At 51.6% G+C, this 23,621-nt stretch overlaps 1 protein-coding gene and 1 long non-coding RNA gene across 2 annotated transcripts in view; both read right to left on the reverse strand.

Annotated features, from left to right (window-relative positions):
* Positions 1-2,724: 2,724 nt before the first annotated feature.
* Positions 2,725-7,816, reverse strand: LOC123368749. The gene is made up of 3 exons (XR_006578879.1): positions 7,723-7,816; positions 5,318-5,406; positions 2,725-2,785 (listed from the first exon to the last, which is right to left on the reverse strand). It is a non-coding gene; the product is annotated as an uncharacterized LOC123368749 (long non-coding RNA).
* An 8,144-nt stretch (positions 7,817-15,960) lies between these two features.
* Positions 15,961-23,621, reverse strand: part of AMN (amnion associated transmembrane protein) — a 49,961-nt gene continuing 42,300 nt past the window's right edge. Inside the window, exons 10-12 of the mRNA XM_045012633.1 lie at positions 23,176-23,347; positions 18,380-18,497; positions 15,961-16,741 (exon numbers count right to left, since the gene is read on the reverse strand). Coding sequence (XP_044868568.1) covers positions 16,631-16,741; positions 18,380-18,497; positions 23,176-23,347 — 401 coding nt within the window. The 3' untranslated portion in view covers positions 15,961-16,630. The remainder of the gene's footprint in view (positions 16,742-18,379; positions 18,498-23,175; positions 23,348-23,621) is intronic.

The following is a 23,621-nucleotide window of genomic DNA, read 5'->3' on the forward strand; positions in this document are numbered from 1 at the left end:
TCCTCTGGCAGAGGTGGATGGGCTGTCTCATCTTGCCGTGCCGGTGCCCTGCGTGCAGCTGATTTCAGAATCACATGAAAAGCAAGACAGAAGGAAGATAGAGGGGGAGAAGGGAAAGGAAAACATGAGGGAAGGGAAGACAGCAGGATCTCACATGTATCAGGCTGGGGTCCTCACTGGTGCAGCAATGGTGTTCAAAGCGGAGTATCAAAGCCGTGTGTCATGGCAACAATCCTTCCACCTTAGCTGCAGGAATTTTAAAGTTCCATTTTTCTCTTTTTAAGGCCCCCAAAAGGGTAATAGATGGAATGGTTCATCCTCTCATTAGTTTGCCCATCTGTTAAGCCTAATTTCTGAAGCACCAATTCTGGTCCATTTATTTCCGGTTCTCTGTGCCTCTTGTTTTCCAGTCATCATCTTAACACTGGTTTTGAGTGGTATCTGTAAAACCCTGTGTTTAAATTAATTCAGTCCTCTTGTCTCCTGACATCTTTCCTGAAATAATTTTATAGAGCAGCTCATTGTGACAATTCACCTTTACTCACTTTTCAGCAGTTAGGCTAAGAACTAAAGTGGGCCTGCTAGGCCCCAGTTATGACCAGAACGCCCACTCAGTCTGACCCCTGGCCTGAGATTGTGTTGTCCAAGGCACGGGCTGGTGCCAATACTGACTATAGTTTTGGCGATGTGGATACTTCTCCACTAGGAGCTAGATTGGGGCCACCTACAAGTTTTTTGGTCACTCCTAAGGTGTAGGAATCAAATATGTGACCTTAATGTGAAAGGCCAGTAGCCTTACTAATTCCTCCAGTCCTTTCCTGCCCGTGAATCGAACACATCTGCCAATCCAATACGCAGTGCAAATATTCTGAGAAAACTTTGTACAATGAAAAATAGCCCCTGACTGGCATGCGCATGCATGTGAAAAGACCAGCTTCATGCAGGCATATTATATATACACAGAGATAATTTGGGTACATGCAAAGGCAGGCACTTGGCCCAAATTTTAAAGGGCTTTAGGTGTTGAGTGGCTGAGTGGAGCAAAGCTTAACGCAGGGATTGCAACCTTGGGCACGCGGTCCGCCTGGGTAAGCACTCTGGTAGGCCAGGGCCGTTTTGTTTACCTGCTGGGTCCCCAGGTTTGGCCGATCGCGGTTCCCACTGGCCATGGTTCGCTGCTTCAGGCCCATGGGGGCGGCGGGAAGCGGCGGCCAGCACATCCCTCGGCCCATGCCAAAGCTGCCCATCTCACTGTCTGTCACTTGCTCATGCTCAATAGTTCTCTCACTCTGCCTTATATTACCCTATGCAGGAGCATTGGAAGTGCCCTAAAAGTGTGAGGGAGCCACACAGGCACCTGAACTGTGACCCCGGAACCTCCCAATGCCCTGGATCCCCTTCCCCTGAGGCCCCTCATCTCCCCAAGGCCCTGCCCTCACCCTGCCCCTGTTCCCATGCCACCTGCTAGCTCCTCTCTGCCCCTGTCCAGGGCTGCTGGAACAATTTGTATAGTTGGGTCAATGGCTCTCAGCACCCCCAACTGTAAACCCTGTATATGATGGCAACCACTTCAAGCCAGGGGGTGTAGCAGCACCCCTCGTTCCAGCACCTATGCCCCTGTTGCTTGCCCCTATGGCTGGTAGAAAGGCAGAGGGCCATGGCCCCCTGGCCCTGCCTGTTCTGGTGCTCCTGGCCCTATGCCTCCGCTCTCTCTTGTGCTGCCCCTCCCCCAAGGCTCTGGGCTGGGGCAGGAGGTTGAGGTGCAGGCTCTGGGAGGGAGTTTGGGTGCAGGCTGTGGGTTCCATCAGGCAGGGACATGGGGTTGGGGTGTAGCGCTTACCTCGGTCGGTTCCTGAAAGCGAACCACACCCCACTCTGGCAGCAGCTCCTAGGCTGGGGGGGGTGGAGGGTGAGGGTGTCTCCATGTGCCACTGCCAGCAGGCACTGCCCCTGCAGCTCCCATTGGCTGCAGCTTGGGGCAGGGGCGACATGCGGAGACGCACCCTCCCCCAGGGGCCGCAGGGATGTCCCAGCCACTTCTGGAAGTGGAGCAGGCAGGTAGGAAGCTGCCTTAGCCCCATTGCGCTGCCAGAGGTGGCAGCGGGGGCCCCGCAGGCCCTTTTAAATTGCCCGGGGGTGACAGGTGGGATGCTCCGGGGGAGGCACATGGCAACAGCAGGGGGGCTGAGGTAGAGACCTGGCCCGGAACTTTGGTGTAGCCAAAAGTTACCAGCACTCCTGGTAATCCACCTCCACGAGGGGATTAGCTCCGAGCGCTGGGAGCACGGCTCCCCGTGCTCGGAGCCTGTCTACACTAGCACTTTAAAGCACTCAGACTTGCTGCACTCACTCAGGGGGGTTCACCCTCCCTGAGTGCAGCAAGTTAGAGCGCTATAAAAGTAAGTGTAGACAAGCCCGTATAGACAGTGTAACCCACTAACCCCCTCCTTTTGTCCTATGACTGCAGAGATGTTAACGGGCCCACTCTCCCTTGAATGGGCCCATACAGTATGTGCTAACAATTTAGGCTTAACTCTCTGTTCCACCTCGCATTTATTTAGCTGTGATACTCCTTGTAGCTTTCCAAGACCCGCAGACAGGGCTGGCTCCAGGCACCAGCGAAGGAAGCAGGTGCCCGGGGCGGCCAATAGAAAGGGGCGGCACATCCAGGTCTTCGGCGGCAAGTCCTTCACTCCCTCTTGTCCTCTTCAGCAGCAGCTCAATTGGGGTGGGTTTTTTTCCCCTTCACAGCTTCAGGTGGCAAAAAAGCTGGCGCCAGCCCTGCCTGAAGAAGAGCTCTGTGTAAGCTTGAAAGCTTGTCTCTCTCGCCAACAGAAATTGGGCCAATAAACAATATTACTTCACCCACCAAGTCTCTCTAATATCCTGGGACTGGCAGAGCTACAACTACACTGCACATACCATTTAAAGGGCTAGGTTAGGGCAGTGCTTAATTTGTGCCAGGGCTTGTCAGGCCTGATCCCTGGCACCTCTAGGCTTTGCAGTCCATAGCCTCAGCTCCTCTTTCATTACAAATCAAACCCTGTTTTAGGGTATGACAATTCTGCGGGATGCAATAATAGGAAGTTAGAGCTGCAGTTCAGCAGTTCAACCAGAGGAGGACTACAGAATCAGAAATCACTTGGCTCCATGTTATACCTGCAGTAAACATTTCTTCTCCCCCACGAAGATCAGTGGTGGATTTAGAGTTAATGGGACCCAGTGCTCAGCTTCATTTCTGGGGCCCCCTCCTTGGGACCCAGCCAAGAATCATAGAATATCAGGGTTGGAAGGGATCTCAGGAGGTCATCTAGTCCAACCCCCTGCTCGAAGCAGGACCAATCCCCAGATTTTTACCCCTGTTCCCTAAATGGCCCCCTCAAGGATTGAGCTCACAACACTGGGTTTAGCAGGCTAATGCTCAAACCACTGAGCTATCCCTCCTCTAACATTCTCTCTTAGCTCCCCCTATCCACCATTTTTCATTCTTTTTTTCTTCATCCTCCTCCTATAAGTAATAGGAAGTAAATGAAATTAAAGTGAGGTACCTTGATTGTTTTTGTAGTCTAACTTATTTTTCCACAGACCACTTGAAAAATCGCTGCGGGTCTAGGCGGACCACTTAATCTTTCCAAATATTGTTTGTACTGTTAGCTGACTATTGTAAAGCTCTTTGGCTACGAGTGCTTTATTTTTAAAAAATGTAAAAAAGCGTTGGGGGTGCAGGGTCTGGCCAGGACTTGGGGCTCGGGGCTGGGGATGCGAGGGCTGGGAGGAAGTTAGGGTGCAGGAGAAGGCTGGGGGTTGGGGTGCAGGGTCTGGCCAGGAGTTAGGTTGCAGGAAGGGGCTCAGGGCTGGGACAGGGGGTTGGGGTGTGGAGCACTTACCGGGATCAGCTCCCGTTTGGTGCGAGGGGTGCAGGTGGGGATGTGGGGGGTAAGAAGCAGAAGTCAGGGTGGGCAGGGGGCTGAGGGTGGGGGGGGGTGCAAGAGTCAGGGAGGGCAGGAGGTGTGGGGGGGACAGCAGGGGGCAGTGGGTGTGTGAGAGGGGTGCAGGAGTCAGAGCTGGGAGAGCGTAAGGGGGGGTGCAGGAGTCAGGGCTGGGAGAGCGTAAGGGGGGGTGCAGGAGTCAGGGAGGGCAGGTGGCTGGAGGTGCAGGGTCTGGGAGGGAGTTAGGGTGGAGGAGTGGGCTGGGGGTTGGGGTGCAAGGTCTGGCCAGGAGTTAGGATGCAGGAGGGGGCTCAGGGCTGGGACAGGGGGTTGGGGTGAGGAGTGCTTACCTGGAGCAGCTCCTGTTTGGTGTGAGGGGTGCAGGTGGGGATGTGGGGGGGGGAGCAGGAGTCAGGGAGGGCAGGGGGCTCGGTTTGTGTGAGGGGGTGCAGGAGTCTGGGCTGGGGGTGCAGGAGTGGGCTGGGGGTTGGGGTGCAGGGTCTGGCCAGGAGTTAGGATGCAGGAGGGGGCTCAGGGATGGGGCAGGAGGTTGGGGTGTGGAGCGCTTACCTGGGGCAGCTCCTGTTTAGTGCAGGTGGGAATGTGGGGGGGGGGTGCAGGAGCTCCGGTTTGGTGCTCAGGGTGGGGAGGGGGATGTCGGGAGGGTGCAGGAGTCAGGCAGGGCAGAGGGCTGGATGTGTGTGAGGTGGGTGCAGGAGTCAGGGCAGGGGGCCAGGGGCATGGGCTGGGGTGATGGGAGTGCTCCCAGGCCCCTGCCCTGAGTGGCTCACAGCTGAGGGCTAGGGAGGGTATGTGTGGGGGCCCCACCTCTGCTTCACCCTGCCCCGATTCCAACCCCTTCCCCAAGGCCTCGCCCCAGCCTCTTCTCCGCCTCCTCCCCCCAAGCGCCATGCAGCCCTGCTCCTCCCGATCCCTCCCGGAGCGCCGTCAAACAGCTGTTTGATGGTGGGGGAAGCACTGAGAGGGAGCGGGAGGGGCGGGAACGCAGCACGCTTGGGTGAGGTGGCATGGGAGGGGGGAGCTGCCCCCGCAGCTGCCCGGCCCCCTGTTGTTGCGGGTCCCCCATGCCAGGGCACCCTGTGTTTCACTGTAAATCTGCCTCTCACTAAGATGAGACACCTCATTGAGCTATGACAAAACAGGATAGAGAGTGGCTCAGAGCTCGTTCCCCTTGTAGCGGATCACACAGTCCACCTTTTCAGTTTACTGTAAGTTTGTTCCCTGTGGCAGGTGCCTCCAATCCAGCTCTGACCCTGTTCCAAGGAAGTTGGAAAAGCCAGACAAACTGGTTTTTAGAAAGGAAGGTCAGATGCCACAGTGATGCGTGGTGAATTCTGATGGGATTAGTTGCCCACTTTTCTGCTCACCACTTTGAAACAGCTCAGCCAGCTGGTTCATCTCAGCGATGCTGTTCCATGTTGACGGGGCAAACCTTGTCAGATGCTGCCATCTCCTGCTAGAAGTGAAAATAAAACCAGAACCCAAGTGCTGCAATGCTAGAAGAGCTGATGAACAAAATGATTTTAATCTGAATGATGAGAAGCTTCTAGGCGCCACTGCAGGCACACTGATGCTAGATGATAATGTGCCAGTTGATGTCCATTAATACTGTGAATGCTATTTCAACCTGGGAACCAAGGACTCTAGCAGTCCTGCTGTTAACGGTAACGTATTTTTGCATTAGTCTAGAACAGTGGGAAATCCCAATTCCTACCCCCAAGAGTTTAACAAAGCCATCAGATACTCAAATGTTGCATGAGCAATCCTAGTAACCCAGTCCAAGAATCTAATTAATGAATTGATTATCAAAGCAACTGTACAAATCCAATTACATCCCCTTTTTGTGCTGGTTCTGCAGAATCCCACTAGGTTAATGAGACCCTTTTCATTACCCTTTCTGCGCCATGGGCCAGGCGTATGCAGTGGGGAGTAGGATAAGGCATTGTGGCAGCAGCGCTCTGGTACTAAAGCACCAGCCTGGCCCTGGCAAGGCACACTGAGGCTGTTTGTCCCCCTCGGGTCATTTCTGTGAAAACTACAGCGTCCCTGCAACATTTCTTCCTGGGCAAGCAGGACGTGGCTCCCGCAGGACGAGTACAGACTGTGCTCTGTTAGCATGCTGACAAAATTGATCTCTGCTTTAATTAAATCCTCTCCTGCAAGTGACCTAGAGCTTCTAATGCATTTCAAATTAATCCTCGCTAGCGGGAAATCCAGGGCCCCTGAATGCCAAGCGGTTAACCACTGCGGATCTGTGCTACGAGAAAACCTGCTTCCCTTGCCTGCTTTGTATTCTGCTGCGTGTTTTGTGAAACCATATCGCCGCAGATACAAATGTCCTTTCCCGGCACGCAGTAAAATCACAATCATACACGGCGGAATGTATAGGACGTTTTCAACTGACTGCAGCCAAGCAGTGTCATTCTGCTGCCATGTTTTGCAATGATCCCTCTTATTATTGGTTTCTTTTCCTGGCACTCGGTCACAGGATGTGCTGTTTCTTGCTTCGTTGGCAACAGCTTGCTTTATGCAGTCACGGAGCCCATTAACAGTGACGGAACAAGCACCCCAAAAGGGAGAGCAAAGGGAAGAACCGTTAAAGGGGATGAAGCACAAAGCGGAAGCTGAGCACATGAAAGGCAAGCAGGATTGCTCTTCCCCCACCCTCCCCACACCTCACCTCCAAAATGCCTGTGCGAAGAGGAAACAGGACCGTGGTGTGAAGGAGACACGGACCCCAAGTGCGTCCCTTGCATCCCCCACAGGCTGACTACAGCAATCTGCAGTGCACCTAAGCCTTACGCCCTCATGTGGCAGTTTGCATCCCCAGTACAACTAATTCCGGGCCTAGGGGATGTTTTTTTCCCCCATCTGTGACCCTTCATGTGTGAGGCCTCCCCCCAGGCTACAAAAATCACCGAGTGGTCTAACCCTCTTGGTCAACCCATCCCAAGCCCCAAGCCAGCTCAGCCAGGTATTGGCAAAGCTGTAGTAGTGCCTGACTGGAAGTTGGCTAAGGGTTTATACCAGGTAAGGCCAGTTATCTATACTGGGGCATTGGGCAGTAAAGAACCTGCTCAGGCATAGGGTGACCATATCTCCCATTTTGGCTGAGACAGTCCCTTTTTTAATCCCTGTCTTGGCCGTCCCCACTTTTATTTCAAAAGGCGGCATTTGCTGCTCTTGCCGACTTCATCGGTTGGCAAGAGCAAAGGGGGCAAATACCCACTTTTGTCAAAAAACTGGGGTGTGGTGCAGAGGAATGTGTGGGAGGGAGAAGGGAGGGGCAGAAGAGCTGGGGCGGGTGTCAGAGCAACAGCCTTGCGAATGGCACACGGGGGCCCACAGGGTTCCAGCTACAGGCAACAACCTGGCGCTGGAGGGGGCACAGGGCTCCAGCAACAGGCAACAGCCTCGCGAGTAGCGCAAAGCCGGGGGGGAGGCGCAGGGTTCCAGCTACAGGCAACAGCCTTGCGCCGGAGGGGGCGGGGCCTTCAGGCAAGTGGCTGGCAGGGTGTCCCATTTTCTCTTGGGAAATATGGTCACCCTACTCAGGCAGGGCTGGATTAACCACTAGGCACAGCAGGCCTGATACAGGACCTGCCCAAGGCCACAGGTGGCTCTGCCTCAGGTAAGTAGCCACAGGGCTGGCTTTAGGCCGTGCGGGCCCGATTCGAAGGAGCTGCTGCCGAAGACAGCCGCGGCAATTCGGCGGCAGTTCAATTGGTTGCTGCTGTTTCTGGCGGCACTTCAGAGGAGGGTCCTTGCTTACCTTGCGGGGCCCTCGTAGGTGTGGGGCTCGATTCATGGGAATTGGGTGAATCGGTCTAAAGCCGGCCCTGAGTAGCCATATGCCTAAGAGCCACATGTCCCTGGGGGGGGGGGGGCACCATCGGTGTGTTCTGGAAGCTTGAGGTGACGCTGAGATCGGCTCCACAGTATAAAGTCTGCTCATCACGTGTCTGGTGCATGAGCAGGGAGCAGAGACAGCTGCAGGCAGCACAGAGCCAACCTAGCAGTAATGGACACCCCCCTCACCCCCCTCAACCCAGGCCCCATGGTAATTGTGTTCGCTGATGGGGAGGAAGGCAGTCCGGGTGATTGAGCGAGAAAGGGAAATAAACAGCCTCAGCACAGGGAGCCAGTGCTGGGGGTGGGTGGGGGCACTGGGAAGGGCCCTTGAGGCCTGGCATGGTGAATCAGCACGAAAGGCGCTGGAGGGCACCTCAGTAGGATAGAATGGGGGGACCTGACAAGGGACTGAGGGACTACATACGTGGGTAGGGGGACGGCCTCAGGGCAGGCAGCGTTTGAAAGCGTTGGCAGCGCCATGTGTGGGGTGGGGCGCCCCCTGGAGCAAAAGGCTCTGGGAAATGAAGGGGGGGGACAGGTCCCCAAGCAGAGGCGCTACTACCATGCCATCCTAACCCACAGGCATGTGCACGCTACCCAAGGGTGGTGGCCGCATCGCCTCCTCAAACCCAGGCTCTGTGATCCATCCCTCCACTGCACAGTGGGCTCCATGCTGTTTTTGCCCCCACGCCCTCTGCGAAGCACTGGCTGTAGGTGGGGCCACTAGAGGGAGGCGGGTTGTTTACAGTGCCTAGATTGGCCATGGCTAAGGTTAAGAGTCTGGTTTTTAGTAAAAGTCACAGACGGGTTGTGGGCAAGAAACAGAGAGATCACGCGCTTCTGTGACTTTTTGACATTTACTAAAAATAGTGGGGGGTGGGAGGAACTGACAGGGGGACAACTGAAGCCTGAGCCCTGGGGTGAGGGTGATGAGAGCCTGAGCCTCACTGCAGGAGACAGGGGTGTCCAGAACCTACTGCCACAGCAACTGACAACCCCGGGACCCCACCACAGCCCCAGCGGCTCAGAGCTCGGGGCCCTCTCTGCCCACACTAGCTGACAGATCCAGGTGCCCCCCACTGCCTGCAGTGGCTGGGAGCACCAGAGCCAGCAGCTGGGAGCTCCAGATCTCCCTGCTGCTGAGAGCTCTGGGGGCCCCCACTGCTTCAATTTGTCCACATCCTTTCTGTAGTGGGGGGGGGGGCCCAAAACTGGATGCAGTACTGCAGATGTGGCCTCACCAGTGTTGAATAGAGGGGAATAATCACTTCCCTCAATCTGCTTGCAATGCTCCTACTAATGCAGCCCAACGTGCCATTAGCCTTCCTGGCAACAAGGACACACTGCTGACTCATATCCAGCTTCTCATCCACTGTAATCCCCAGGTCCTTTTCTGCAGAACTGCCGCTTAGCCAGTTGGTCCCCAGTCTGTAGTGGTGCATGGGATTCTTCCTTCCTCAGTGCAGGACTCTGCACTTGTCCTTGTTGAACCTAGGTCACTCTGGGCCCTATCCCTACCCTCCAGCATATCTATCTGCTGGGTGCAATCCATCCCATCATCCAGATCATTAATGAAGATGTTGAACAAAACCGGCCCCAGGCCCGAACCCTGAGGCAATCCGCTTGATACTGGCTGCCAATTAGACACTGAGCCGTTGCGCATTACTTGTTGAGCCCTATGATCTAGCCAGCTTTCTATCCATCTTATAGTCCTTTCATCCAAACCATAATTTTTTAACTTGCTGGAAAGAATACTGTGGGAGACCATATCAAAAGCTTTGCTAAAGTCAAGATATATCACATCCACCACTTTCCCCATATCCACAGAGCCAGTTAGCTCATCATAGAAAGCAATCAGGTTGGTCAGGCATGACTTGCCTTTGATGAATCCATGTTGACTGTTCCTGATCACATTCCTCTCCTCCAAGTGCTTCAAAATGGATTCCTTGAGGACCTGCTCCATGATTTTTCCAGGGACTGAGGTGAAGCTGACCGGTCCATAGTTCCCCGGATTCTCCTGCTTCCCTTTTTTAAATATGGGCACTATATTTGCCTTTTTCCAGTCGTCCAAGACCTCCCCTGATTGTCATGAGGTTTCAAAGATAATGGCCAATGGCTCTGAAATCACATCAGCCAACTCCCTCAGCACCCTCTGATGCATTAGATCTGGACCCATGGACTTGTGCATGACCAGCTTTTCTAAATAATCCTTAACCTCTTCTTTCACCACAGAGGGCTGCTCACCTCCTCCCCATACTGTGCTGCCCAGTGCAGCAGTCTGGGAGCTCACCTTGTCGGTGAAGTCTGAGGCAAAAAAAAGCATTGAGTACTTCAGCTTTTTCCATATCCTCTGTCACTAGGTTGCCTCCCTCATTCAGTAAGGGTCCCACACTTTCCTTGACCTCCTTCTTATTGCTAACATGCCTGTAGAAACCCTTCATGTTACCTTTCACATCCCTTGCTAGCTGCAACTCCAGTTGTGCTTTGGCCTTCCTGATTACACCACTGCATGCTCGAGCAATATTTTTATACTCCTCCCTAGTCATCTATCCACGTTTCCACTTCTTGTAAGCTTCCTTTTTGTGTTTAAGCTCACCGAAGATTTCTCTGTTAAGCCAAGCTGGTCGCCTGCCATATTTGCTATTCTTTCTGCACATCAGGATGGTTTGTTCCTGTTCCCTCAATAAGGCTTCTTTAAAATACAGCCAGCTCTCCTGAACTCCTTACCCCTTCATATTAGCCTCCCAGGAGATCCTCCCATCAGTTCTCTGAGGGAGTCAAAGTCTGCTTTTCTGAAGTCCGTATTCTGCAGCTTTCCTTTCTTCCTTTTGTCAGGATCTTGAACTTGATCATCTCATGGTCACTGCTACCCAGGTTGCCACCCGCTTCTACGTCCCCTACCAATTCTTCCTTGTTTGTAAGCAGCAGGTCAAGAGGAGCACGGCCCCTAGTTGGTTCGTCCAGCACTTGCAACAGGAAGTTGTCCCCAACACTCTCCAAAAACCTCCTGGACTGTCTGTGCATTGCTGTATTGCTCTCCCAGCATATGTCAGGGTGATTGAACCTGTGATCTGGAAACTTCTGTTAGTTGTCTGAAGAAAGCCTTGTCTACCTCATCCTCCTGGTCTGGTGGTCTATAGCAGACGCCTACCACAACATCACCCTTGTTGCTCTCGCCTCTAAATTTAAACCAAAGACTCTTCACAGGCTTTTCTCCAGTTTCATACAGGAGCTCTGAGCAATCATATTGCTCCCTTACACACAGCAACTCCTGCACCTTTTCTCCCCCGCCTATCCTTCCTGAACAGTTCCTGTCACAATGGACCGCGGATCGGGGAGGGAAGGCAGCAGATCAGCATTTTATGACAAAACCATTATGTATGTGTTTAAAGCACTTACTGGGCATGTGGGAGACCCAACTTCAAGTCACTGTTTTACCTGATCTGGAGCAGGATGTGAAGCCAGGGCTCCTATATCTGAGATGTGCCCTAACCACTGCACTGGTGGAGTGCTCGCCAGCTCTCCTGGTGTGTGAATTGGAGGGGACCGGTGGGGCTGCTGCACTTTGAAGAACTAAGTCAACATTCACAGAGCTGCAGCCTGCTGTTCTACCCAGTGGTTAGGGCACTCACCTGGGAGGTAGGTTCAAGTCCCTGGTCTGACTCAGCCAAAACAGGATTTTGAACTTGAGGGTCCAAGGGCCTGATCCACCAGGTTAGGATTCTCTTTCTTGCTGTATCCACTCCCTGAAATGGCAGAAGGGCTCAGTTTCATCCGGCCAGGGCATGGGCTACTGAATTGGCTGGCCTGGTTTAGGCCACTAATTGCAGGAGGCAGGTCAAGGCTGATGTTCCCAAGAGGCAGGAGGTTCCCAGCTCAGGCCCACCAGCCACATGCTGCAATTCACAGATGGCTAGTTCCCTCCCTACTGGCCTCTGAGGATCACTTACTCTGCCCAGGCATTGTATGGGGAGGCTGGGCACCCAACCGAGGCCTGAGAGGTCCACTGGGCAGCAGGGCGCGTAGCAGTTACACAAAAACACTAAGTAGAGCAATGTCTCCGTACCTTTGGCCTTCAGTGATTTGCCCAAGATCACATACGGAGCCTGTGGCAGAGTAGTGAATTGAACCCAGGTGTCTCAAGTCCCCGGTAGCACTCTAACCCCTTTGCCATCCCTCCTCTCCTAGCGTGTGTGTTTGCGGCGGGTGTCCTTGCTTTTGGCAGTTGAATTCTGCGGCACACAGCTGTGTGGGGGCATGTTTTATGATGGGTGTTGTACTGCGCACTCTCCTACAATGAGCTAGTGCTCACTGATGCAGGCGGCCAGTGTGAATGTGAAATTCTGAGCTCGTAGATTAATAGCTTGGCAAGCGACATCATCCTGTTACCATGGCATCTAACATTATGTGAAGTACAGCACTGGCAACAACGACTGCTCCATAAGATCGATGGCCTTGCTGCCCCCAACACTGCGCTGGGGAGAGGCAGAGGCTTGGCAGTGTTGAGTAGTTATCTCTTCCCCGCCACCACCCCTCCCTCCCCAGTCTCCTTTCTTTTTGGTACCCACGAGGGTTCACTGGCTTCTTAGTTTTATTCTCACCGCACATAGTGCTGCCAGGGCCCCCAGCACATTGGACGCATTCTGCTGCATTTTTTAAAAAACTTCAGCTCCTTGTTTGTCACTAAAACGATCCAAGTTGGAATATTTTTTTAAATGTAATTTTTTTTCAATTGAAATCAACAAAGGACGACCAACCACCCGGTCCCAGGCACTCGCTGCTCTACAGCACTTACCATCTGCATTAGGCAGGGCGAGAAAGTGACTTGTCCCAGAAACAGCCAGCCCTAGGCCCCAGCACCCGGGAGTCCCAAGGCGCTGGCTGCTACCCCATGCTCAATTTCCCATGTAGATAGTTAGGCAGTTTGGGCTTTTTCACTCTCTGTCATCTTGGTCTGTCAGGGTGTGTCTACATTGCAATCAGACACCTGCACTTGGCCCATGCCAGCTGACTAGGCCTCAGGATAAGAGGCTGTTTAACTGCAGTGTAGACATTCATGCTCAGGCTGGAGCCTGGGCTCTAGGACCCTGCAAGCTGGGAGGGTCTCTGAGCTTGGGCCGCAGCTCCTGCCTGAATGTCTACACCACAATTAAACAGCCTCTTAGCCCGAGCCCTGCGAGCCCAAGTCAGCTGGCACAAGCCAGCCAGGGGTTTTAATTGCAGTGTAGACATACCCTATAGGGACAAATAGGAGCGCATTGGTGGCTGGGGAATGGGCTATGGCGTCTTCTCCTTCTGGTTTGTGGGTACAAACCTAGCCGGTCCCAAAAGTGAGCTGAAGCTGCTACCACATAAGGGCTGGTGGGTATTGGTTATGAAACGGAGCCGGTAGGCATCACCCAGTTCATGGCAGACACATGCCCCCTTCTCAAGAACAGCCAGGTAGGGTTGAAGTATAACCTTGGTTGCCCCTGGCCCTAGCAGGGAGTGGTCTCTGACAGAGGACACAGCAGGTAATAACATTATAAAGCACTTATAGAAGCTTTGCATTTTTGCAGTGTGTTATTCCAACATTAACCAATCCACACAACGTGAGGCAAGGCAGCTTTGAAGGCAACAACAATCCCTGGGCCCAGCACACACATTGGCCCAGGGCTTGGCACTTAAAAGAGCCTTCAAGGTAGTGGGGCCCGAGAGGTGACACCCCTGGGGGGGCTACAGAAAGGAGGAGCTGCGCTGTGAGGCAGTAGACTAGAAATCCGAGCTCTGAGTTCAGTTCACAAGCTCTGAGCCAGGCTTCCTTTGTCATCTCTCTGTCCCTGCAGAATGGGGCTCATAATACTCCATTCCTCCCCTTTCTGTCTATGCCGATTGTATCCATTGCATGGCAGGGGTTGTTATCATAAGTTTATACAGCACCTAGCACGATGGGATTGTGGTCTTGGTAAAGGCCTCCTGGTGCTACTGTAATACAAATAATAAGGGAATTGTAGCAGCCCCTGGGATAATTCATCCCTTGGCCTCAAACCACCCCCTTCCTTTTCCCCCTCCATCCCCATGATGCTACTGAGCCCCGCTCCCATGCTGCTGCTGCCTTTGCTATCAGTGGCTCCCAGGGGAGGCTCCATGAGGAAAAAGGAGTTTGTTGGTAGCACATATTAGGTTCCCACCTTTGACTTCAGTTTTCCTAGCTGTGCTGTTTGGCTTCTACTCTTCCATCTGACTGCTCAAGGCCTGTCTTCCATTTGGACCAGGAGAGACGCTGTGCGTTGGAGAGGGTTGTTATTTGAGGCCCTCTCCTCGTTTCTGGCCCCTGGTCCATTGAGGCAGCTCTTGTTCATGAGCAGCTGCGGCTGGCAGCCCAGAATGACAAATCAGGCAAGTGTCTGCTCCATAATGTCTTTGCCCAACCTCACTGCCAAAGCCGCAACAGAATCCATTGGCTGTTGCAAAACTTTTGCCTTTTGGAGATTGCCGTTTGAATCCATTTTTCTGCCCCATTCATGCCAGTGGTTAGGCAAGTGAACCAATCAGCACCGGGAAATGTTTGGGACCCCCGTAAAATGTATTTAATCTGATTGCAAAGGAAACTTTATCTCCAGGATAATGACCCACTGGAGCTACTCAGACAGCCATGTAATGTCTTTAAACACTATCGATGAGCTGTCACATTTTGTCAGAATCTGTGATAGACATAAAACCAAGTTCCAAAGCCTTTGAAAAAGGCTTGGGCCAGCTAAAGACTGAAACAAAATATAATAAACTAAACAGAGCTACTTCCCTACAGTACCTGCCAACCAGCCCTATTGACAATCCAGGAGACTGCAAATTTGCATACATTTTCACACATCTCCGTACATTCAGAATCCAAGATCTGCCCATTGATAAGTTATTCTACAATGAATTCCCAACATGTGAGGAGGATTGCTGCATGAATTTCTGGGCTGCGTGGGTTATTTGAGAGGTACCAGCTATAAAAATCCAGTGATAAATAAGTAAACGTCCATATTGAAAGTTCTCCGGCCTGTGTTATGCAGGAGGTTAGACTAGATGATCATAATGGTCCCTTCTGGCCTTAAAATCATTGAGGCTACATACTTCCAATACTGCTCCTGATGCCATGTCCTAAGGAGCTGTGGAAAGGTTGTGCCTCTTAGCCCCACTCTTAATTAATGTCATGCAGAAAGTAATATTGGTGCTGCGGTGTCGTTCCCAGGATATTAGAGCGACAAGGTGGGTGAGGTAATATCTTTTATTGGACCAACTTCTGTTGGTAAATGAGACCTGCTTCTTCAGGACAGGAAAGGTACTCAGAGTGCCACAGCTAAACACAAGATGGAACAGATAGTTTAGCATAAAAGTTCCTTAGAATATGTGCTAGCTATGCTAAAACATCTGTTTGATCTTGTATTTAGCTGTGACACTCTTAGTACTTTTCCCAGACCTGCAGAAGAGCTCTGTGTTGCTTGAAAGCTTGTCTCTCTCACCAACAGAAGTTGGTCCAGTAAAAGATATTACCTCATCCACCTTGTCTCTGATGCAGAAAATAAAGCCATTTAAAACATCTCATGCTGGACTTCTCAATGGAATTAGTGTGGACATCGTAAGGTGGCACATTGGAATGTCAGGGATGTAAAAAATGATGGGTCCCCTCTTTTGCTTTCCTGCTAAAATATTTGCTCTCTGACCTCAGGAAGCAACATGAAAAATTCCAAGGTGGCTCTATGAAGTTCTCATAACAAATGTCAAACTTGAATGGGATGACAGGAGACACCTGACAGTGCAGCCATTTCAATACAAGACAGAGGAAGATAAATACTTGCTTAGGGTTCCATCGTGTGAGATGGGCTGGGGGACTCTGCGTTCAGATATTCTCAATGATAAAAGCCATCAGGGAAACAAAAAAGGACTCTGAAATATTTTACTGCCAGGCCTGTTTCTCTCCACACACACAAATCACTGGCTGATTTCATGTGAAAAGTGCTGGATCTAGGCCATAGAGCTCAGCATCTTGCAGGGATCAAGCAATTGATCTCTCTATGCCTCAGCTTCCCCTTGGATAAATGGGGATAAAGTATTGTTATCTAATTGAATATCTTTAAAGGGAGAAAAAAACAACTACTGCACACAAATGGCATGCGCTGTATGAACACTGTTTATTCTATTAAGGCAGTGGGAACTTCAGCTAACAAATGAATGAATACAGCTCCTGTCATCGACAAGGGAAATTGATATGCAAATTATATCACTTCACCCTAGTGTCACCACATATCCCGATTTTATACAGACAGTCCCGATTTTTGGGTCTTTTTTCTTATATAGGCTCCTATTACCCCCCCAGCCCATGTCCTGATTTTTCACATTTGCTGTCTGGTCACCCTACTTCACCCACCACTGAAATGCAGCCATCTTTGGGGTAGAAGAACTCAGCAGCTCTAGAAGCAACACAAAATAACAGTTTAGGACAGGAACTGAAGAAATCATACACAGATGATGATGCAGGGGGATTTTAGTTAGCCCTGTCTACGTGGTAAAGGTTTTTTGGTATAAGCTAAGGTGGGAATTTAAACAGATATTGTACACCAGTGTGTAATCCCTGCATGTGGACACACTTTTTCCGATACAAGAGTGGCTTTTTCTGCTTTAACTTATAACACTTGGGAAGAGGTTTAGATTAACCAAATAAAAGCCACTCTTATTGCAGAATAAAAGTGTCCCCATAGAGGGTTATCCTGGGATAACTGTTGCTGTACAATGGGTAAAATATTAGCCTGAATGAAATTATATTCCAACCTCACATTTGGCTAGGACCGCTCAGGACTTTGCTATTAAGCGATGAGTTCAGTTTCATCATATAAAGGGTTAACAAAATAAATCCCACTGTCTTTACTAGCCATCTCCTTCAGGGCCTCCTCGCTGGAGCATGCACCATGTGACTCCTACAACAGAGAGAGAGAAAATGTTTAAGGAGAGGGGTGAAGCAAATCTGATGTGACATTGTGGAACTTTGCACTACCGTTCAGCACGCTGCATATTTCACATGGGAATGGCCAGACTGGCTCAGACCAGCCAGCCGTCTAGCTCGGTATCTTGTTTCCAGCAGTGACCGGCAGCAGAAGCCCCTCAGTTGACCATTATGGACTGAGCTGCCCACAGAGGATGTTCCTCCTTAGCCCATCCATGAAGCATGAGGCTTCCTATTTCTGTAACTACAAAACAAAGTGACCCCATCTAATGTAATGGTGGATGTTCTCATTCAGAGAAAGGACAAACCTTTTGTAGAACCGGCTAAGCTTTTAGCCAATCCCTAGGGTGACCAGAGTTCCCAAAAGGAAAATGGGACACCACATGGGGATAGCCTGAGGCCCTACCCCCACCCCCAGGCTGTCTCAAGCTGCTCATCTTAGGGCCCCACCCTGTGTGCGGCTTGCCCAAGCCCACATCCCCACGCAGGGCTAGCCTGAGCCCTGTCCTCCCTTTCCCCCCCCCCCCGTGTGAGGCTGGGGCTGGCATCGCTGCCTGAGCCTGGCATGGCCCCCCCACCCCACAAGGCTGGGGCTGGGATCGCCGCTCATCCCCTGCCACAAATTCCTCCATGCCCCACTTTTTTGACAAAAGTGGGCATTTGTCCCCTTTGTTGATCAACTGATCAAGTTGGCAAGAACACATAGGACAAATATCCACTTCTACCAAGAAAGTCGGGACGGCCGGGACCGCGCTTAAAAAAGGGACTGTCCTGGCCAAACCGGGACGTATGGTCACCCTACCGATCCCTCGTGACAACAAATTCCACACACTGGTTAATTCATGGCTCTTTCTGGGGCAAGTGTCCTTCCTCCCAGAGCAATTCTCTTCTCCTGCTGCTCACTCTTGTCACACCCCAATTACATTAGATGGGGTAATTTGGTTCTTTTACAGAGCTATGACGGTGAGGAGTGTGGGGAGAGTGTGGAAGAAACATGTCAGTCTAAGGCACTATGGATTCAGGAACAGCACAGCTCATTTTTGCCAGTAACGTATCCAGAAAATGAAACGCCTCTGCTACATTTTGTACTTAGTGCTCTGGCACCTAGCTACAGCTGCTAACTCAGAGGACTGGCCTTCCTCAAATGTTCCACATGTCCAGGCAGCTTGCAATGCACTCAGGACATAGACCTCACCTACCACTCCTTTGAAAGCCTCAGCCGCGATGGATGTGTAAAACTGGAGAGCTGCTAGAGACCCACATTGTAAAAAGCCTCTGGCCACAAACAATGGCCAGCACAGTCACCAGCTGTACATCACATCTGCAGCATCGAGGTAGAGCCCAAGATCTTCCACTCACTCCAAGAGCACACAGCTCTTCCACCGGAACTAAAGAGGAATCTCCACTAAGTACATAGGACATATCCCTGCTGTGGTCTGCCCAGTCCCATAGACTCGATGTTCCATCTAGCAGACACCACCGAGGTCAGACATTCCAGCCCGTACCCAATCACCCCACCAGCCTATTGCCTGCAATGGCAATTCCACATGCAAAGGATTACATGGTTACACGTTGAGCCAATGGTGGAAAGAGAGAACGTGAGGGTACTTACAGCTCTGTTGGTCAGCGTGTCAAATATAGGATTGTCAAACCCTTTGTCACTTGGTCCCGCCACAAGATCTTGGTCCTCCTTTCTGTTCCACAGGCCTGCCAAGTGTGCGGATGGTAATCTGAGAGGAAAGACATTTTAGGTTCCCAAATGTGCATCCATCCAAAGCTGAAGGCAACTGTCAAGCCAGTCACCCCTAGTGAGATAGATTTCCTTCATGATACAGATGGGGGGATAGTTCAGGTAAGTGTCAGGCCCTCTTGAAAAAGGGACATTGATTGTTCTTCAGGGACGTGGCTGTAGTTTTCAGTTTTAAAACCTGGGCCCTCTGAAGGACTGTTTCAGTAGCATTTAGGATGATTGGCATCCACTGAAGCTCTCACACATCCCTGGCCCTATCATTTCCCCATTTTCTACAGCACTCTCCATTATAGAAAATAACTGGTGTCCCACAGCAGTGATGCAAGTGCTGAAACCAGGGCCAGTGCAAGGATATTTTCCCCCTAAGCCAAACTTCCACCTTGCGCCCCCCGCCCCCAGAGCAGCGCTTATTATAAACTTTCAAAAATGAATACTCCATAATGTGGCATTGTTCATTAGAATTAATACACATTGGGCTTGAAAATTTATTAATTTCATTATTTAGTCTACATATTTAATGAAAATAAATGGCCTTGGGTCTCCTGCACCTGGCTAGAGTCCCTCCCCCCACCCATGGATCTGGAAAGGGCTGTTTTGGGGATCAGAGCACAGAGCTGGGAGTCGGGATTTGATTTCTATTCTCCACCCTGGCACCAACTTACTGGATGACTTCAGGCAAGTTACTTCCCCATTCTGGGCTTCAGCTTCCCCCAGTGCTAAGGTGTGAAATGGTTCCTTGCTTCTGGGCTGGAAAGTGCAATGCAGGCGGGAGGGGGTGTTTGAAGGCCTGTCTTCCCCACAGCTGTGAGGCGAGGACAGAGTTCCAGCCTCCGTCATGACTGTCCTGGTTGCTTTACTCTGCCCCATGCCAATCGCTGCTGGAGCCCCTTACTCAGAGAGCTCTGGCCCAGCGCAGCGGCGTCAGTGTCATTCTAGGCCTGATTTTCAGAGATACTGAGCATCTGCGGTTCCCCCGATGTCTGTGGGAACTCCAGGGTTCTCAGTACTTCTGAAACTCAGGGCAATTTATTTTGAATGCTGGGCCAGGACTGAGCCTGCAAAGGCAGGTCCATATACACCCCTCACTCCACAGCAGATCTCCCATCAATAACAATACAAGCAATCAGGAGAATGAGGAGGGGCAGTTGGCCCAATGCTGGGAGTGGGAAGGATATGGCCTTAATGTGGTCACTAAACTTCTACCTAGTAAAGTTACTGGTGCATCTGCTGTCATACAGTGGGAGAACAAAAATCTCTTGGGTGCTGCAGCCTGCCCAGGGTTCAGCTGCACTTCACCTGAGTTGCTCGCACACTTGCAGTGGTTGGTCACCCATGTTACATGAAAATCTGGCTCTGATGGTGTCGTAATTAGACTTAACAGTTACTGCCGCACTTCCTGGAGCTGTTGTCCCAGGCTGGCTGCAGACTCAGGCAGACAGAACTGTGTCGGCTAGACGCCCATCACCTTTGGAAGATTTTCCTTGTAGCCATAAGGGCTCGAGGCAGTCGTGTTTCTTCACTGAAAACTTGCACTGTGCTGCCCCTGAATCCCAGATTAACACCTTGTGTGGGCAGGTGCAGAACTCAGGGCTTGAAGGCCTCTGGTCTAATGGTCTGAGCCAGGGCAGAACTAGGAGCCTCAACCTCCTGTGTTCAAAGCAGGATTCTGACAATGACTCCCTGGGTGATCTTGGGCAAGTCACGTCCCTGTTATCTGCCTCAGTTTCCCCAGAAATGGGGCTCTATTTACCTTCTCCACAGGGCTGCAGGGATGGATGGGGATGAAGCCTTGGAAGGTGGCACGTGCAGAGGATGGTATCCTCTGGCAGGGCCATGAACCACCCCCGGTGGCCACGGTCTCCTCTTCCTTTCTGCCACCCCTGCCCCCGCTCCTGCCACTGCATTGCTGTCAGTAGGGCCAGCTGCAGGCGGGCTGATGTCACCGACTCCAATCTGCAGCCAGCAGCCCTTGGGCAGCAGCCGCTGCTGCGGCAGGGGGTCCGGGACTGTCAGAGCCAGGGGGAGCAGGCTAGGGAGCAATGCGGCAGCCCGGGGGCTCATGGAGGAGGCGGCTCTGGGCTGGCAGAGGGGCACGGGCCGGCAGTGATGTGGGGCATGGCAGAGGGAGGTGGTGGGGCCCACAGTTGCAGAGGACACCTGCAGAGGTACGTGCTAACGCAGCTGCAAGTGTCCCCATTGCCCCGCCGAGAGCAATAGCGTAAAAAAAAAAATTTTGGGCACCGCTTTTTGGCGCCCCCAAATCTTGGCACCCTAGGCGGCCGCCCTGGCTGAAACAGTATCTGTGCCTGCGCTGGAATTCAGAGCCTGCAGCTGGGCAGGGAGAGCCAAGCCAAAGGCTTTGGTCTTGGGTTCCACCCATCTTTGATTGTTTCATAAACTTTCCTCCCAAAGCAGCGAGCAAACAACTGCCCAGCTTCCAAACGCGCGTCACTGGGAAATGAATAATCTAGGAACAATTATGAGGGTTAGAGATTTATTTAGAACTGAAATAAATCTGCTATTTATTGCTAGGAAACGCTAATCATCTCTGTGCTTGTCGAGAGGCAAGAAAAACAAATGATGCCTGAGAACTGCGCTGGTTGTTGAAAAATGCAACACTAATACGTTGGCAAAAGCAGAAGCAGCCTGCCTTGGACTCGTACCCTGCTGGAGCCAGCCAGCTGTGACAGAGCTCTCTGGTATGCAACAGCAGCCTGGATGTGGGGTTTCATCTGGAACTTCTGACCTTGTCTACATGTAACAGTTCTGGCGCTTCAACTCTGCCATTGTAGTTAGACCAACACCATCCCCCTAGTGCGGAAGCAGCTACACTGATATAGCTTATTCCAATTCAGCAAGGCTATGTCTGCACTTAGGAGTACTTTCCTGGACTAGTGTTATTTCCATGGTCAGGTATAGGAATCCTGGTATGCTATACCAGCAAAGCATGCCTAGTGAGGACACTGCTGTGCTAGCAAAGCTGCATGTTGTACCGGGGAAGTAAGATCACCCCCAAGGAGTGAAACAAGCTAGTTTTGCCAACGTAGCGATGTCTACATTATGGCCTTTGCTGGCACAGCTATGGTGGTCAAAAATCACACCTCTTCACCCTCTGGCCCAGGGAGCAAGGCTGCCAGGAGTCTGTAGTGTAGACCTGGCCCAAGTTATAGTGTCTACACGGGGGCTTTTATCAGCATAACTGTAAATCACACCCCTTACATGGCTCTGCTGGTAAAGCTTTTAAGCAGAGACCAGGCTATTACGTGGTCCTTCGCTGTGGTGAGGTGACCTGTGGGACAAACACCTGCAGAATGGGCTCATAAGGCCCATCTGATTACACTGAAATCTTGAGATGGGCCTTTCCCCTGCCACCCCCACTTTTCTCCCTTTTTCCTTCCGAATTCCCCCTTTTTTCCTTCTTCTCGTCTCACCTATTGTGTCAAATGCATCCGATCCAGCCACCTCCCAGTACAGCTATCCCCTGATAACTATACATCCTTCCAGTGCATGCGCACACGCTCGCGCGCGCGCACACACACACACACACACACACACACACACATACAGAGTTAACATTTCAGAGGTATAATCTTTACTGCTTGACTTTGCTTGTTTTGCAAGCAGTCGGAAACCTTTGATAAAACATGAGTGATTTAAATAAAGTGCTGGCCAATGGAACAGTCAGATAAGCCCCAAGATACTGAAACAGGCCCCAGATGTGCAGCCCCAAAAGAAGTGAGGGCCCAGACCTGTAGACCGTACTCAGGCCTGGGTTCCTTTGGCCTCCGTGGGAATTTGGGGTGCAGAAGGAATGCAAGGCCGAGCCCTGCCCTGGCCTAGTCTCCATTTATGACGACAGAGTAAACAGGCAGTGCTAGCTGTGTGACGATTAATAAATAAAGCGACAAGGTCCAAGGGGCTGCCGCGGGCTCTCTCCATTGTGCCATTTGCTCTCAGGGACACAAAGTTGCAGAACAAGTGTTTAGAATTGTTTTGATGCATTAATATTGCCAAATGGGCCCCACTAGGCAACGTCAGTTCTGCACGCAGATGCGGGGCTGCAAAGCGACAGGAGCAACAGGGAGTTTCCATTAAGCTACAAAACTGAACCACACTGAGCTCAAACCAGAGAACAGCGCAACGGCTGTGGGCTCATGGGCTGCAGCTGGAGGGGGCACTTATGTGCCTTGAAGCCACCAAAGAACTTCCCTGACCCTGGGGCCACTGTGCACCCACCAGTCCCTGGGTGCAAGTCAGAGCAGCCGCAAGGCTGCCCTCATTTACTCCAGCTACCAACAACACACGCAGCCAAGGATTGTTGCAATGCCAGGATGCCCAGCCACGACCTTTCCCTCACTGCAGGGACAGGGCAGGGCGTAGAAGCTGCTCTGGCAGTTCTTTGTCACCTGAGGACCTCCCCAGGACGCCAGGATATTTAGGAGGCCAGTTCTGCCAGTGTTAGCGCAGCTTGACACTGGTGGAGCAGCATAAAGTTGCTTTAAAATGGTGGGTAGGGTCTGGGCCAATCCCTGGATTCTTTGTTTCATGAATCAGTGAATGACAGAAGAGACCTCAGAGATAATTCTTTTAGTCCCAGCTGTTAAACAAGACTCTTTGGTGGTTATCAATCTAAGGGGTGTGAAAGCCCCTGTCTTTACCTTATCATCCCCTTCCTATGGAGAAACAGCATTGTGCCAAGCAACAGCAGCCCAAGCAGTAGACCAATAACCGTCCCAGCAATGGTGCCATCAGTAACAGTGCCTCCTTGTCCACTAGAATTACTGCCAGTGGCTACTTGCACTGTACCTGTCACAATGCCAAAGGAGTCACCTGCAAAGCAAGAAAGAGGATTTTTCAGTACAGGGTTATACAATACAACCCACCCACCCCCACCCCCCACTCACATGCAATCCCTGTACTGAACTGGTATGAACATAAAACGCAGGGTGCCTAGAAAAATAGTCTCTGCAACTCACTGTGGCATTAGCATGTCCCCAAACATGGGTCTGGGTAAATAGCAGGTAGTGGGGCTGTGTGCAGTCAGTGGTTTCAGTTTACAGGGGTTTGTGAGATGCAGCCCTTCAGTTCTGGTTCGCACGGGTTC

This window comes from Mauremys mutica, chromosome 4, assembly GCF_020497125.1.
Source record: "Mauremys mutica isolate MM-2020 ecotype Southern chromosome 4, ASM2049712v1, whole genome shotgun sequence".
In the NCBI taxonomy this organism is placed as follows: Eukaryota; Metazoa; Chordata; order Testudines; family Geoemydidae; genus Mauremys; species Mauremys mutica.